Genomic DNA, 12,872 nt, shown 5'->3' with positions numbered 1-12,872 from the left:
GGAAAGACAAATGACGATAGCAATAATGTGGAAGAACATCCTCTGAACATCTGAGAGGGCTAAATTCATGAACCACTTTTATCAAGGCGTACCAAAGGCACTTAAATATTAGCTGCTGCTTATAAATAACATTGGTATGTTAAATACACATTTTCACAGTTTTATAAAGTGAGTGATCTCTGTTCACTTTCAACTGGAAATCATAAAGTAAAAAATCAATGAGCTTATATCAAGCTTATATTATAGTCCTTGAAGAGTCAACTGACTCTATAAAAATGACTGTTTTCTAACGAAGATATCATTAATGGGATTGAGTTGGCCAAGTTTAAGTGCCTTGTCGTATTTTGATTGCTAGGCAGTGCTAGAGCTTATTGATTTTATAGAACAGCCTGTAGATAAATGTAATGATTAATTTCATTCGGTTAACAAGAACAGAAAACTTCTGTTCAGAACTGGATGCACTATTTTATTTTTCATAACTGCCCATACCTCTCAGGAGCGTGAGCCTCACTGTGAAGCTATGCTGGTGGCCTGGCCTTCCCTGGTTTCTTATTTACTCAAAAGAAATTCCATTTTTCTCCCAAACCTATAGGGTTTTTTTCCCTCCTCTTTCATTTCAAGGGCTTTGGAGAGATTATTTTTCAAACCTTATTTCTTGGGCAGGGAGGAGAGGCCGTTTCTGTTTTCTTGCTGGAAAAAAGGAATGGTTGTTCAGTTTTCATTAAGTCTTATTCCATGTTTCTCTGACTGTGAAGCTGTCAGACGCAGGTCTGCCATGAGTCTGGCTGCCCCAAATGATCCTCTCTCACACATCACATCAGGCGCTGCTGGGTGCAGAGACCCGGTTCCCGAGGCTTTGGGGCTATGTTTAGCCCTTGCTAGGGCACTCAGTGCCGCATGACTGCCTCTGAAATTATCTGGTTTCTTAATTGGAGGAGTTGATGTAAAGCAAAGTAAGGAGAAACTAAATACCAGCAGCCTCCCAGGGGACACCGTGCCAAGACTGGGAGTGACAGTCGTGCTCGCTGTGAACTGCCTCAGCAATACGAGGAATTAGAAGGATTTCAAGCCTTAGTTTTCGCTCAGGTCCGCTGTTTTCCTTCCTCGCCGTTCTAACTGCATTCTTGCACCCACTGCTGGCAAAGGCGGAAAACTGCGTTTCTGGATGTTGCTGGTCATTCTTCCTTATTGGCACAAGCAGCTGAGGGCTTCTGACAACGAAGCCCCAAGCCTACACGCTGTCTGCAAGGTACCTGAGTTTAAATCAAAGCTCTGATTTTTATGTTTGCCCTCAGAATGGATTAGTACTGAATTCCTGATGTACAAGGAATTCCTGATGTACGAGGAATTCCTGATGTCCTGCATCCTGTTTGATGCGTCTGTGGATATCACTGGCAGAGCAGAAATCTTTGAGTAGCTTAAGTTGACCAGAAATTAAAGCAGGGAAATTGCTTTGTACGGGCTGTATGGTAACTGCTAGAATCACATCCCAGTAACTGCCTGTGCACCTCATTCCTCTGAATCAGCGCTCTCTGCTGCTCCAAACACAGATGCTCATTTCTGTGTGATCTTGGGAAATCACATATGCCAGGCATGGTTGAGTAGCTACCTAAAATAAAGTATCTGGATTGGTATCAGAACAAATAAGAGGTGGCTGAGGGTGCTCAAACCAGGCCACCAACAATGCTAAAATACAGAGGGGTATCTAAAACTAACTCCTCTGAGGGGCAGTTGACAAGATCACCAGTTCTCCTTGTCAGTGCTTTGATGCTACATCCTAAACCACATGACTGGAGGGAAACCACCACCCAGTATTAAGCTAAAATCCATTCTCTCACTGAGAGCCTGAGCCACCTATGTCCCTGCACACATCACAGCCTTCGTGCATTGCCCCCAAGGGCCTGTGAGATGCCAGCCCTTGCAGAGGGCATCCCATTTAAATGACTGTGGAAACTGTGGGGGTATTTTGTGATTCGTTCTGTCCAGAGGAACGAATCTCTCCAGGCTGGAGAGTACAGCTCAGTGCCAGACTCATCCTTCTGCTAGCACCCAGCCAGCCAGGACTATGCTCCCTGCTCCTGCTCTTGGCTGCCCCAGCACGAAGCCATTTGAAATGTTATCCTGAATAACTGGGATGTCGGGAAAATTGTGAAGCTACATTGGCCTGAAGCTCAGCACCACTTGGCTGCACACCAACTGTGTGCTCAGGGATGCTGGCGGCGCAGGAATGGAGCAGAACGGGCAGAGGGGCTCTCACCAGCAGCAAGGGAGCCAAGGTGCCCTGGCAAAGCTGTCTTCCTCAGTGCTTTGCCCCCAGTTGCAGCTCGTTGCTAAAGCTGCTTTCAAACACGTCTGTCAAGCTGCAGGGTGACTACCGTGGCTGGCACTCACGCGATTACCGTGCGCCCGGATCTAAAAATACAGTTAAAATTTTGCTCTTGAGGTGTACTGTAAAACGTCAATTATAAGGGCTTTTGCACAATGGGGAAGCAGCTCCTGCCAGGCTGTAACTCAGTTCCTGCTCCAAGGGAGATGGGGAATGGTGGTGCCTGCGTGTGGCTCTCACAGGTGAGCTGGAAGGGAAGGTGGGATGGAAACCAACCACAGGCATTATAAATCACTGTGCTTTACAGGCAGATTACTTCTCCTTAGATCAGAGGAAACAAAGTACGCAGGAGGGGATGAAAATCTAGCTTTTGGGAGGTTATCATGGCTTTATCCCAGAACATCTGCCAGCCCTGGTGTCAGCACGAGGCAACGAACACATGGCACGAATCCGGGAGTATAAAAGATGTGTCACTGCAAGAAGGGGTAGGAGGAAAACAAAGCAAGTTGACAGCTGACATCCTGTGCCATAACCCCAGAAATTAATATTTACAAAATTAACAACTAATATAACCGATGACAATCTCACTCCTCCTGGTTGTCATGAGGATATTAACAGTTGCCACCCGCTCCAAACTGGAAATAATACCCGTCTCCGGAGCTCCTGCTGCTCAGCACACGTGGGGACGGCACAGACTCACCCTCCCGGCTTTCACAGCAGCGCTGAGCCATGTGCCAGCATTGCCAGGGCTGGAAATGCCTCCTGACCCTGCTCTGTTCCTCCGGCAGAGCAGGAGGAAGGTTTCTACCTCTCCCCAGCTCCTTCAAGAGCCCAGCACCCAGCCCTGTGCACTGCAGCATGGTGGGGAGAGCCTGGAGGAGGATGAGAGTGATGGATACGAGGTGCTGGAAGAAGGAGAGGCAAGGGCCACACTGGCTCCAATCACACCTCCAAACAAGCTGCCATCTCAGGAGAAGTGCCCATGCTGCTGGTGTGATTTGCCAGCCCAAAGGCTGGCAGCTAATTGATGAACAGATGCTAAAGTGTCATTTCCTTAATAGGAAAGACCTGTTTAAATCCAAAATAAAGAAGCTTGAATACCACTGACTCCATGGGAAACATATTTCCAGACTAACAATCATAAAAAGGTAAAACTTTAGCATCAGTCTTGTTGCCCACATTTTTTTTTTCAGATAATAGGGAAAATAGCAGCACCCAAGTTCTCAGAGCTAAGATTGGTTTTTGTTGTGGAGTGTTTGTGTTTTTTAAACTGTTACCTGTCCATCAGGAGGACTGCAGGAGGCAATACAGGGTTAACAGGCACTGTAAGTACAAGTAAACCATTGATAGTGCCTGCACATGCAGGATTTCTAGCTTCATTTTGCCCTATCCTTAGCAAGGCGCATTAATTCCCCAGGCCACTCTTTGCAATGGCATAGCATATTGGTAATTTTAAAAAGTTTTCTTTGTCAGGGTGCACTGTATGCAAAAAAATTACCGAACTCTTTCCAGCTCACTGTATGCAAAATTAAAACACAGAATTACTTGCATCATTGTTTTCAAAGAGCTCCCAGGTGCTGGAAAGCTGTAAAAAGCAAATTTCCTTCTCACAGGAATCATTTCCTCCCCTTGAAGTGGCATGTTGCTGGCTATATGAGAGGTTGGCCCAAAGAGGCAACCTGAAACAGTGACAGTGAATGAATGGAGGGCAAAAAAGTCCTTTCAAGGCACCCTGAGATCAGGGAAACTCATTGTCAGCCAGGCCAGTGACACAACACTGGCCAGAGGAGCAAAGAGCTGCCTTTAGAGAGCTCTGTGCTCCAGTAAGCACAACACAATTGCTCACCTTGGGGCAGAACCCAAGGGCTCACTGGGAGGGGCCCCAGTTTGATGAATCCTCTGGAGAAATGACCATGGGGGCCATCGGGGGGTCCATCACGAGCTGCGATGCTCATTAACTGGTTCACTGCAGTAGGACACAGCAACCCCTTTCCTTCAAGTACAGTGGGGAAATAAATGTGACCCAGTAACATGAAACAAGCAAATTTTAAATATTAAAAAAGCAACGGCTCTAGAGAAGAGATACCTAAAAATCATCAAACTCTTATTTAAACTGTTGGGTAGTTTACTCTAGGAAGCTGGTACCTTTTTAAAAACACTAAAACATCAGCATGTTACATCCCAGCTGTTTTGCTTTTCTTCCCCATGTCCATTACTCTGCCTTGCGCCTCTGAAGAGCACTCCTTTCCCGTTTTGTTTCTGTTTGTAAAGCTTTATACATTTCTTTTTTTCCATCATCTTCTCAGATCATTATCTTTTTATTTTTCATCTTTCTTTTCAAGACACTTTTTTCCCCATCTGCCACTATCTCCGGTACAATACTTCTCCCTTTAGGATTTCTTTTATGCTTCTTATCTTAAGCCTTTCACTTATTCTTCCCCAGACCCTTCATTCTTGCTTTTGCTTGTCAAAACTGTGTTTCTTCCTCCTTCATAGGGGAAGAAGTGGGAAGGTTGTGTGGATTTTTTTGCTATGAACGAACACCCAGGAATGCTCCACTCAATACTTGGAAACCTTGCAGAAGAGAGCTTGCACGAGTCCTTCAACACTTTCAGTTAATGGCAGTCTGACTAATGCCTGAAAATCAGCAGCTTATTTTAACATGGTGCTGTAGCTTCCCACCACCACCATCACCAGGCCTTGCCCGACAAGCTTTTATTTTTACAGTAGAGACTCTACTCCATGCTTTGAAACCCTTGTAGCCCTGTGGCAACTCCTCTCTTTATGAATCCCAAGACACGGAGCAGGTGACAGACAGTCTCGGACACCACCAGATGCATTTATCTCTGGCTGGATTTCTGTTTACATCGAAGTAGAGCCATATCGCTCATAGGTAACCAGGGAGATTTCAAAAGAGTGGTGAATCCAGTTTAGCTGGAAGCAAGCGTACGTAAAACATCTTCAAGCTTGAAAGTAGGGGTCTATCCACAGCTGCCAGCATCTGTCAAGAGAGCAGCGGGTCAGCCCTGTGGGCACTGCCACCCCATAGCGTTCAGTGCTAGCAGCTGATGCTTGGGGAAGGATCTAGAGCCTCTTCCCAATAGATGTGCCCTTGCTATTTATTTTGTTCCAAAAGGAATTTACAATAGTAGTTTGGGGATCCTCTGACATTTCACTGACATTTCTTCAGGGCTTTTTGAAGCACGATTATTACCGTCATTAGGTACCCTCACGTGTTAATGCCGGCACTAGATTTAATTGTGTGCATTCCAGCTGGGGGCCAGCTTTTGTTGTGAATTCTTAACAGATACCCAACCTAGTGCCTCCAAGGGCCTGTTTCAGTTGGACCTGTTCCCCTAGACAGATAATTTAGGAGGTCTGGAAAATCCTCTGCAGAGCTTGTGACAGATAGAAGTGACTGTTTCTGACAAGTCTACCATTTTTACTGATTTCCATCTGCCTATCAAGACCGCCTCATTCTTCTGAAGTACCAAAGACCACTTAAAATGTGTCTAAAGCTTGATGCCAACTTCCTGCTTGCCAATTCAAAAAATCTGTTGCAAAATATATGTCAATACATTTATTCCCAGACTAAGGCAGTCATGTATTACTTAAATGCTGGAGTAATCTTAAATACGATCAAGAGGCTGGTGCTGATAACAGAGACTTGAGATACAAAATGGCTTTTTTAGAAAATATCATTTCTAGCATGAGATATTTAAAACCTTTTCTTTTCTCATTGAACACTACAGGCCTGTTTTGGCAGTCTGGATGTATATCCTGGCTTGCTGTCCGGATGGCAGCCGAAACTTGTCAATGGGTTGCTCAGGCATGAAATTCATGAAATCAGAAATCAAGGGCAGGAAGGCCCTGGCACGAGCAATCTACGTATGAATAACTGCTCTTGTTCCTTGAGTTTCCTGGTTAGCTTTTCCTCTGCTATGACTAAAATTGTTTGGAAATCACTGTCTGTAGATTTTAGGATTTTATTCCCTGTTGGTTAAGACCTAAAGCTATCTGGGATGTTAAACAATTTGTGGCTTCTGAGCTTACTTGTGGTGCTGTCTTTGTACAGATAAATATAGAACCTGTGGCATTTTCAAAAGCCATTTGGAACAGCTCTTCAATACAGGTGCTTTCAGCACAGATTAAATATATTATTTGGGTTTTCTGCCTAACAAAAAAAAAAAAGAAAAAGGAAAAAAACCCCAATCCTTAAAAAATTGGCAGAAATACCATTTTCTTCAAATGACAAAGTTCTCTTTTCCCAAATTGGGGCCGGCAATTGACAGCTCTTTATAAAGACAATTTTTTCTTTCCTCTCTCCATTCCCCTACTCCTTGATTTCAAAATAACCTTCAAGGCAAAAAAGCAGGACACAGCAATGCAAAAAAGCAACAGAAACCTCTTAGAATTCTTCACTCCTTGAATAGAACGCTTTACATTTTGACTAACTTGTATCTGATAAAATGCTATCACATTCCTACACAAGAAATTAACACACTGCAGGAAACTGGACACATCCGTTCCTCAAGAAATTCACTATTCAGAAGTCCTACTGAAGAAATTGAAACACAATACAAATAAAGACCTTTATTAAAATCACTTGGAATATTATATGAAATTCAATATTGTATAATATAGGTGCAAAACCCCTGATATTAACCGGACATGATACATGTGAAGAGAGGACTTTAATATACATATAAATAGAAAAGCTAAAATGTGTTTGACAGTGATATATTAAATGGCTACATAAATGTGAATATAATTAGAGGAATATTTAATTTTGTGTTCCTTAAGCAGTATCTTCTAAAGCAGTATACATAGTAAATTGCTTTTACTGCTCCTGTCTGCTTTCTTATGAGTAACAGGAGATGCATAGGAATATTATAGGCACATGCAAAAGCAATGTAAAAGATATAAAAACAGAGGCAGAAGCCAGAGACTTATTTGTTCTTGGCTGCCAGAGGCTTGCGGCTGATCTTCTTTGACTTGTCATTGTTCTTCTTTGGAGGTTCAGGATTCGCCTGCATGTGTCTACCATAAAGACTGTAAGGAAATGAGACAAAGAATATTTGTGATACAACCATTAAACACAGGTTTTTGCTTTGCAACATGTTAAAGAACGCATCTAGTTACTAGAAATAAAAAAAAAGGAAAGTAAGTATACTTATTTTGTCTCAACACACTGAATTTTCTGTTAGATCTCATGCTGCAATTAATAATATTAGGTTTTTCGTGACTTATCAGGAGGGCAACTTTGGGAAGAGCAGGCCTTTGGAGCAGTGAAGGAGCAATCAGTTTTGCCTTCAGAAACTAGCAACCTTTATTCTACAGTTATGGGATTAAGGCTCAGAAGGCTGCAAGGATGTGTATTCAAGTCGACAATGACAAAAATTGGGTTGAACTGGAGAGATAGAGTGCCTGCTTAGAGCAAAGTGAGCATCATCCCTAACCGGAAAACCCAAGGGCTTGATAATGTGACAGAGACCAATGGTGTCACAGTCGCCTTTGCTCCTCGCACATGATTGATAGTACTGGGACAGCTACCAACACATCAATGCCACATTAGTAAGTACCACTGATTAAATGTTGACAAAGTATCCTACAATTAAGATGGCTAGCACTCACAGAGAAGCTAAAGAGACTACATGGCTGAAAGGATCTTGCTAAATATCACATAGTAATTAATAGACAATTTATGAGTAATCGTGATTAAACTAAATGAAAAACCTACCCAAAATAAACACAGCTCAAACTTAACTTCCCTTATTGACATAAAGTGCTTTTTGAAGACATACTTCGTGGGGGTGTCAGTGTATCTAAAAGGGAACAGAGACAAGCTTTGTTTCTGCTCATTCAGCTGTATAAACACTGTCAACATTGACACCAATACTCAAATCCCTCTGAAAGGTGTCCCCTGCTAACGCTTTAGCCCAATGCTGGTGAATGTCCACCCCAATCTAGGGTTGGACATTGACCAGCAGAGTACTAGGCTGTTGCCAGTAGAGCTGGACACAACTTCTAACATTTGATAGGAATGAATTCTGCCTAGATGATAACGGCACCAGTTCCCACAACAGGCTTCCTTGTGTCATTGCACCTCTACCTTTTGGGGGACTTTGTCAAGGAACAGGACAGATTAAGAGCCTGGGGTTGAGAAACTCTGACTCTTCCTAGAACTGCCTTTTGATGTGACAAAATCTGGATGGGCAACTGTCAGCACTATTGCCACAGAACTTGGGACCCACATTTTCATGTGTCTGGGGCATATAGAAGGTCCCAGCTGTTACAGGTGAGCTGCAGTGGTCCATCACACACACCCTCACATGCACTGTCTCCCACCAGAGTCTGTGTATGTAGCTTGCATGTCTGTCCAGCCCCTCGCCGCAAACTAGGACCAGGTACAGATTCTTTTGCTACTTTTGCTCAGTCATGTTGGGACAGACCTAGTTACTCATGATATGCTGTTGCTTATCCAGAAAGCATGACCTGACATACAGTTCTACAGTAGGTATCACCCTCGGCAGGTACCTTGAGATAAAGTAACTCTTTTTACAGTGACTTCTTTTGCTTTGCAGGCTGAAACTAATTTGAGCAGAGGATGGGCCCTCCTTCTTCCACAAGGCCTGGAGGACTACGCAGTCAACTGTATGCAAGAGACATTGAACAAGGTTCCAAACGGACAGAAATACTCTTGAACTACTGTGCTATAAGGCATAGCCACACAGGGGCTATTTATGTCAGATACAGAGAGATTTTAGTTAAGACGTGCATTGCTCTCTACAGCTTCCTGAAGAGGGGATAAGGAGAGGGAGGTGCTGAGCTCTTCTGCCTGGTATCCAGTGATTGGACACGTGGGAACAATTCAAAGCTGCACCATGGGAGGTTTAGACTGGGCATTAGGAAGCATTTCTTTACTGAGAAGGTGGTCAAGCACTGGAACAGGCTCCCTAGAGAGGTGGTCAATGCCCCAGGCCTGTCAGTGGTTGAGAGGCATTTGTACGATCCCTTAACAATATGCTTTAACGTGGTCAGCCCTGAACTGGTCAGGCAGTTGGACTAGATGATCATTGTAGATCCCTTCCAACTGAAACATTCCATTCATATTAATATTCTATTATATTCTATTTTACTCTAGCCTATTTTTATTCTCATTTTATTCTACTCTATTTTATGTCAGAAGGTTAAAATGGCTACCAATGGCTTTGAGCTTTATTTTGCTGTATCTGGAAGACACCTCAACCCTGGAGTTCCTGGACTGCAGAACGGGATTAGAGCTTCTTGTAGGATGGATGGAGAGGCATCCCACGCTTCCACCTCCTCAGCAGCTGCAGTTTTACATCATGCTGCTAACCAGGCTGCTGTCAAGGTGCACTGTACCTAAACCAGCCTTCCTCAAGGAAAACACAACTGCAAACTGTGACATTACTTCACCTTACTATAAATTTATGTGTGCCATCACCTACAGTCAACAAGGGATCAGATACCATTTTCTGATGAACGCGGACAGCCCTGACTCTCCGCAGTAACTGCATGCTTACTGTTAGCTACAGTACACATATTTTTCTTTCCATAAGAGATACAGCCCCAACAGCACAAGGCTATATATTATCCAAGTACACAGTATGCATACTAATCAAATATCCATCCTAAATAACTGTCCTGCTTTGGATGGCATTAAGCAAGTTGAGGGAGGGAAGATATGGAAGGAGATGTTTCAATATCAGGAAATACTATCACTGCGTGTCGTGGTTCAAGTCCAGTTGGTAACTCAGAACCACGCAGCCGTTTACTCACCCCTCCTGCCATTTTCCTCCCTCCAGGTGGGATGGGGAGGAGAATCGGAAGAATGTAAACCCCATGGGTTGAGATAAAAACAGTCCAATAACTAAAGTATAATATAAAACTACTACTGCTACTACTAATAATAATGGTAAGGGAAATGAAAAGGGGAGAAAATATAACACTAAAAAGGGAAAGGAAGAAAACCCAACAATAAACACAAGTGATGCACAATATGATTGCTCACCACTCGCCGACTGATACCCAGCCTGACCTGAGCAGCGACTGGTCCCTTCCGGGTAACTCCCGCCAGTTTCTATACTGGGCATGATGTGCTGTGGTATGGAATACCCTTTTGGCCAGTTTGGGTCAGGTGTCCTGTCTCTGCTCCCTCCTGGCTTCTTGTGCCCCTCCTCACTGGCAGAGCATGAGAGACTAGTCCTTGATCAGGTTAAGTGCTACTTAGCAACAACTAAGACATTGGTGTATTATCAGCATTGTTCTCAGACTAAAGCCGAAACACAGCACTGCACCAGCTACTAGGAAGGAGAAAAATAACTGTTACAGCTGAACCCAGGTCACTGGAAGAGCATGGAAGTGTCATTCAAGACGGCTGTCCCATCAGAAACTGATCCAAGGTAGAAAATGTCAGTGAACAAGCAGCATCTTGTTCTCAGTGATATGCAGTGCAGCATTTCAACCACTGTCAGCAATAATTTTCTAACTCTGAGAAGTTAGCAACAGAGAAGTGGAAATGCATGCTCAAATCTGTGAGCACCAATAGTTAAATACTAAATTAACATTCAAGTTGTTTTTTGGCTCTAGAGAAATAATGCTATGTTGGAGTAGAACGGGAGGCTTTTTTTCATGTAATAAGAAAGACCCCATTTGGGACTTTAAGCACTGAATTAACAGAGAATCCACTGATCCACTGTATCTGAGCACAAGAAGTCTTTGCAGATGGGAACAGAAGTCCCCTGTCACTATCCTGTCTTCCACCTCCTGCTGCCCCACAGTTCCTTTACCCTGTTAGTGCCAACTCAGAGAGGACTGTAAGAGCTTTAGTGGCTTTCAGGTGTTACATACCCTTTTTTGCTCATGTTGGCTTAGGCTCCACTTTTTTGCTTTTGGAAACTTTATCTGAATTTCCCTCTCAGATGACACTTCTGGCATTCATTCTGTGCTCGATTAGTGAACTTCTTCTGAAGTAAAAGGGTGTGGTGGGAATTCTACTGACTACATGGATGCTTTTGAAGTGCAGAAACTGAATATTGACAATTTTCAATGAACTTCAGAGTTCTGAGAATGTCTACTTGGGCAACACTTTTTGACTGTGAAATGAGGTCCAGTGGCCACTGCATGCATTAAGCGGTAAAAATCCCAACTGACCTGTACGTGTTTTTGGTAGCAGTTTTTCTTTGATACTTGCTCCTTATGATATTCAGTGCTATTGGTATTCCAGGAATTCCCTCCACCCCATGAAAATACTATGTTAGTAGCAGTAGATGTGCATGAGTTTCAGACATCTGCAGCACTTTTACATTGTTTTTAGTTATTCTCATGTCCAACCACTTCTATCAGCACATGCGCTGAAGTATCCTCCAGAAAAATAATTATTTGGTTTGAAATAAGCAAAACAAATACATCTACTTAGGTTTCTCTGGCAAAATTTCAAGGAAGTTTCAGCTGCACATTGCTATCTCAACTGAAGATAAGTGCTTTACAATCTATCACAGTAGTCTGCTACGCAAAGAGCAAGGATCAGACGTATTTAGATTATACAAGCCTTCACAGACAGGAACTCTCTCTTGTGTTTGCACACATCAAATACAAGGAGACATATGGTGTCACAACAACATTTAAATACAATAATGACTGTGATAATGCCACTGGGACAGAATTTGCCTTCTGTTACACTAGGGAAAAGAGAAATCACAATTTTCAGTGAACTTCTGGTACAACAATAGGCACCATTTTATAGCTTCCAAGGGTAAGAAAAACCCCTGGAAAAAAAACCTAAAGAAAAAAACTAATGGAGCTGGTCCACATGGAGAAGCAACTACCTGAATTATGAGAGCACATATAACCCTTTGGCTGTAATAGATGTGGAACTTACATATACAGTCCTTAATGTTTAGATACCTACTGGAAGGACGCAGACACCATAGCTTACACGTCACCGTCTGTCAGACAAGCTGTACTAACTGTGTACATGCTCCTGCTCTGGCATCATTGCAAAGTCAAACGTGTAAGGCAGAGACACTTGCACACCGTCTCGGCAGTGGAGGTCAGGTTAAGACCTGTACACAGACAGTTACACAGCTCAGCTGGTGGATGGTAGCGTACTAGGAGATGGCACTTTGACATACTTGTTTGTATGAGCAGACCCTTAGCAAGGGCAGATGGTCTCCATAAACAGACAAAGGAATATTGAGGTAGATTGTGGCTTCTGTTTCAAGGCAGATTTTCGAGATAAAAGTGCTGATAATACATTCACGGCAACACCTTTGCATCTGATATTTTGGAACATCACCTGTTCATGGGGCTGGTCACTACATACAGCTTGCAGACCAAAACCTCAGCTGAAGAATAAAAATCTGGAGTGCAAATAAATATTTAAGATGTTTACATTTTGCAGCAACAGTCAGAAGCTAGTTATTATGACCACAGCTCACAAACTGCTGAACCTTTGTAGGCTTAACAGCTACAGTATTGCATGCAGCCTTCTCATTATGTTAAAGTGAAAGGAGAGATTAAA

General features: G+C 43.2%; 1 protein-coding gene across 2 annotated transcripts in view; it reads right to left on the bottom strand.

Moving 5' to 3' along the window:
* Nucleotides 1-6,904: 6,904 nt before the first annotated feature.
* The window catches only part of RSU1 (Ras suppressor protein 1), a 106,232-nt gene continuing 100,264 nt past the window's right edge, over nucleotides 6,905-12,872 (bottom strand). For both annotated transcript variants that reach the window (XM_030504132.1, XM_030504047.1), the window contains exon 9: nucleotides 6,905-7,378. In XM_030504132.1, the coding sequence (XP_030359992.1) occupies nucleotides 7,276-7,378 (103 nt within the window). In that variant the 3' untranslated portion in view covers nucleotides 6,905-7,275. The remainder of the gene's footprint in view (nucleotides 7,379-12,872) is intronic.

This window comes from Strigops habroptila, chromosome 1, assembly GCF_004027225.2.
Source record: "Strigops habroptila isolate Jane chromosome 1, bStrHab1.2.pri, whole genome shotgun sequence".
NCBI classification, from domain to species: domain Eukaryota; kingdom Metazoa; phylum Chordata; class Aves; order Psittaciformes; family Psittacidae; genus Strigops; species Strigops habroptila.
This window is presented reverse-complemented; position numbering and strand designations above follow the sequence as displayed.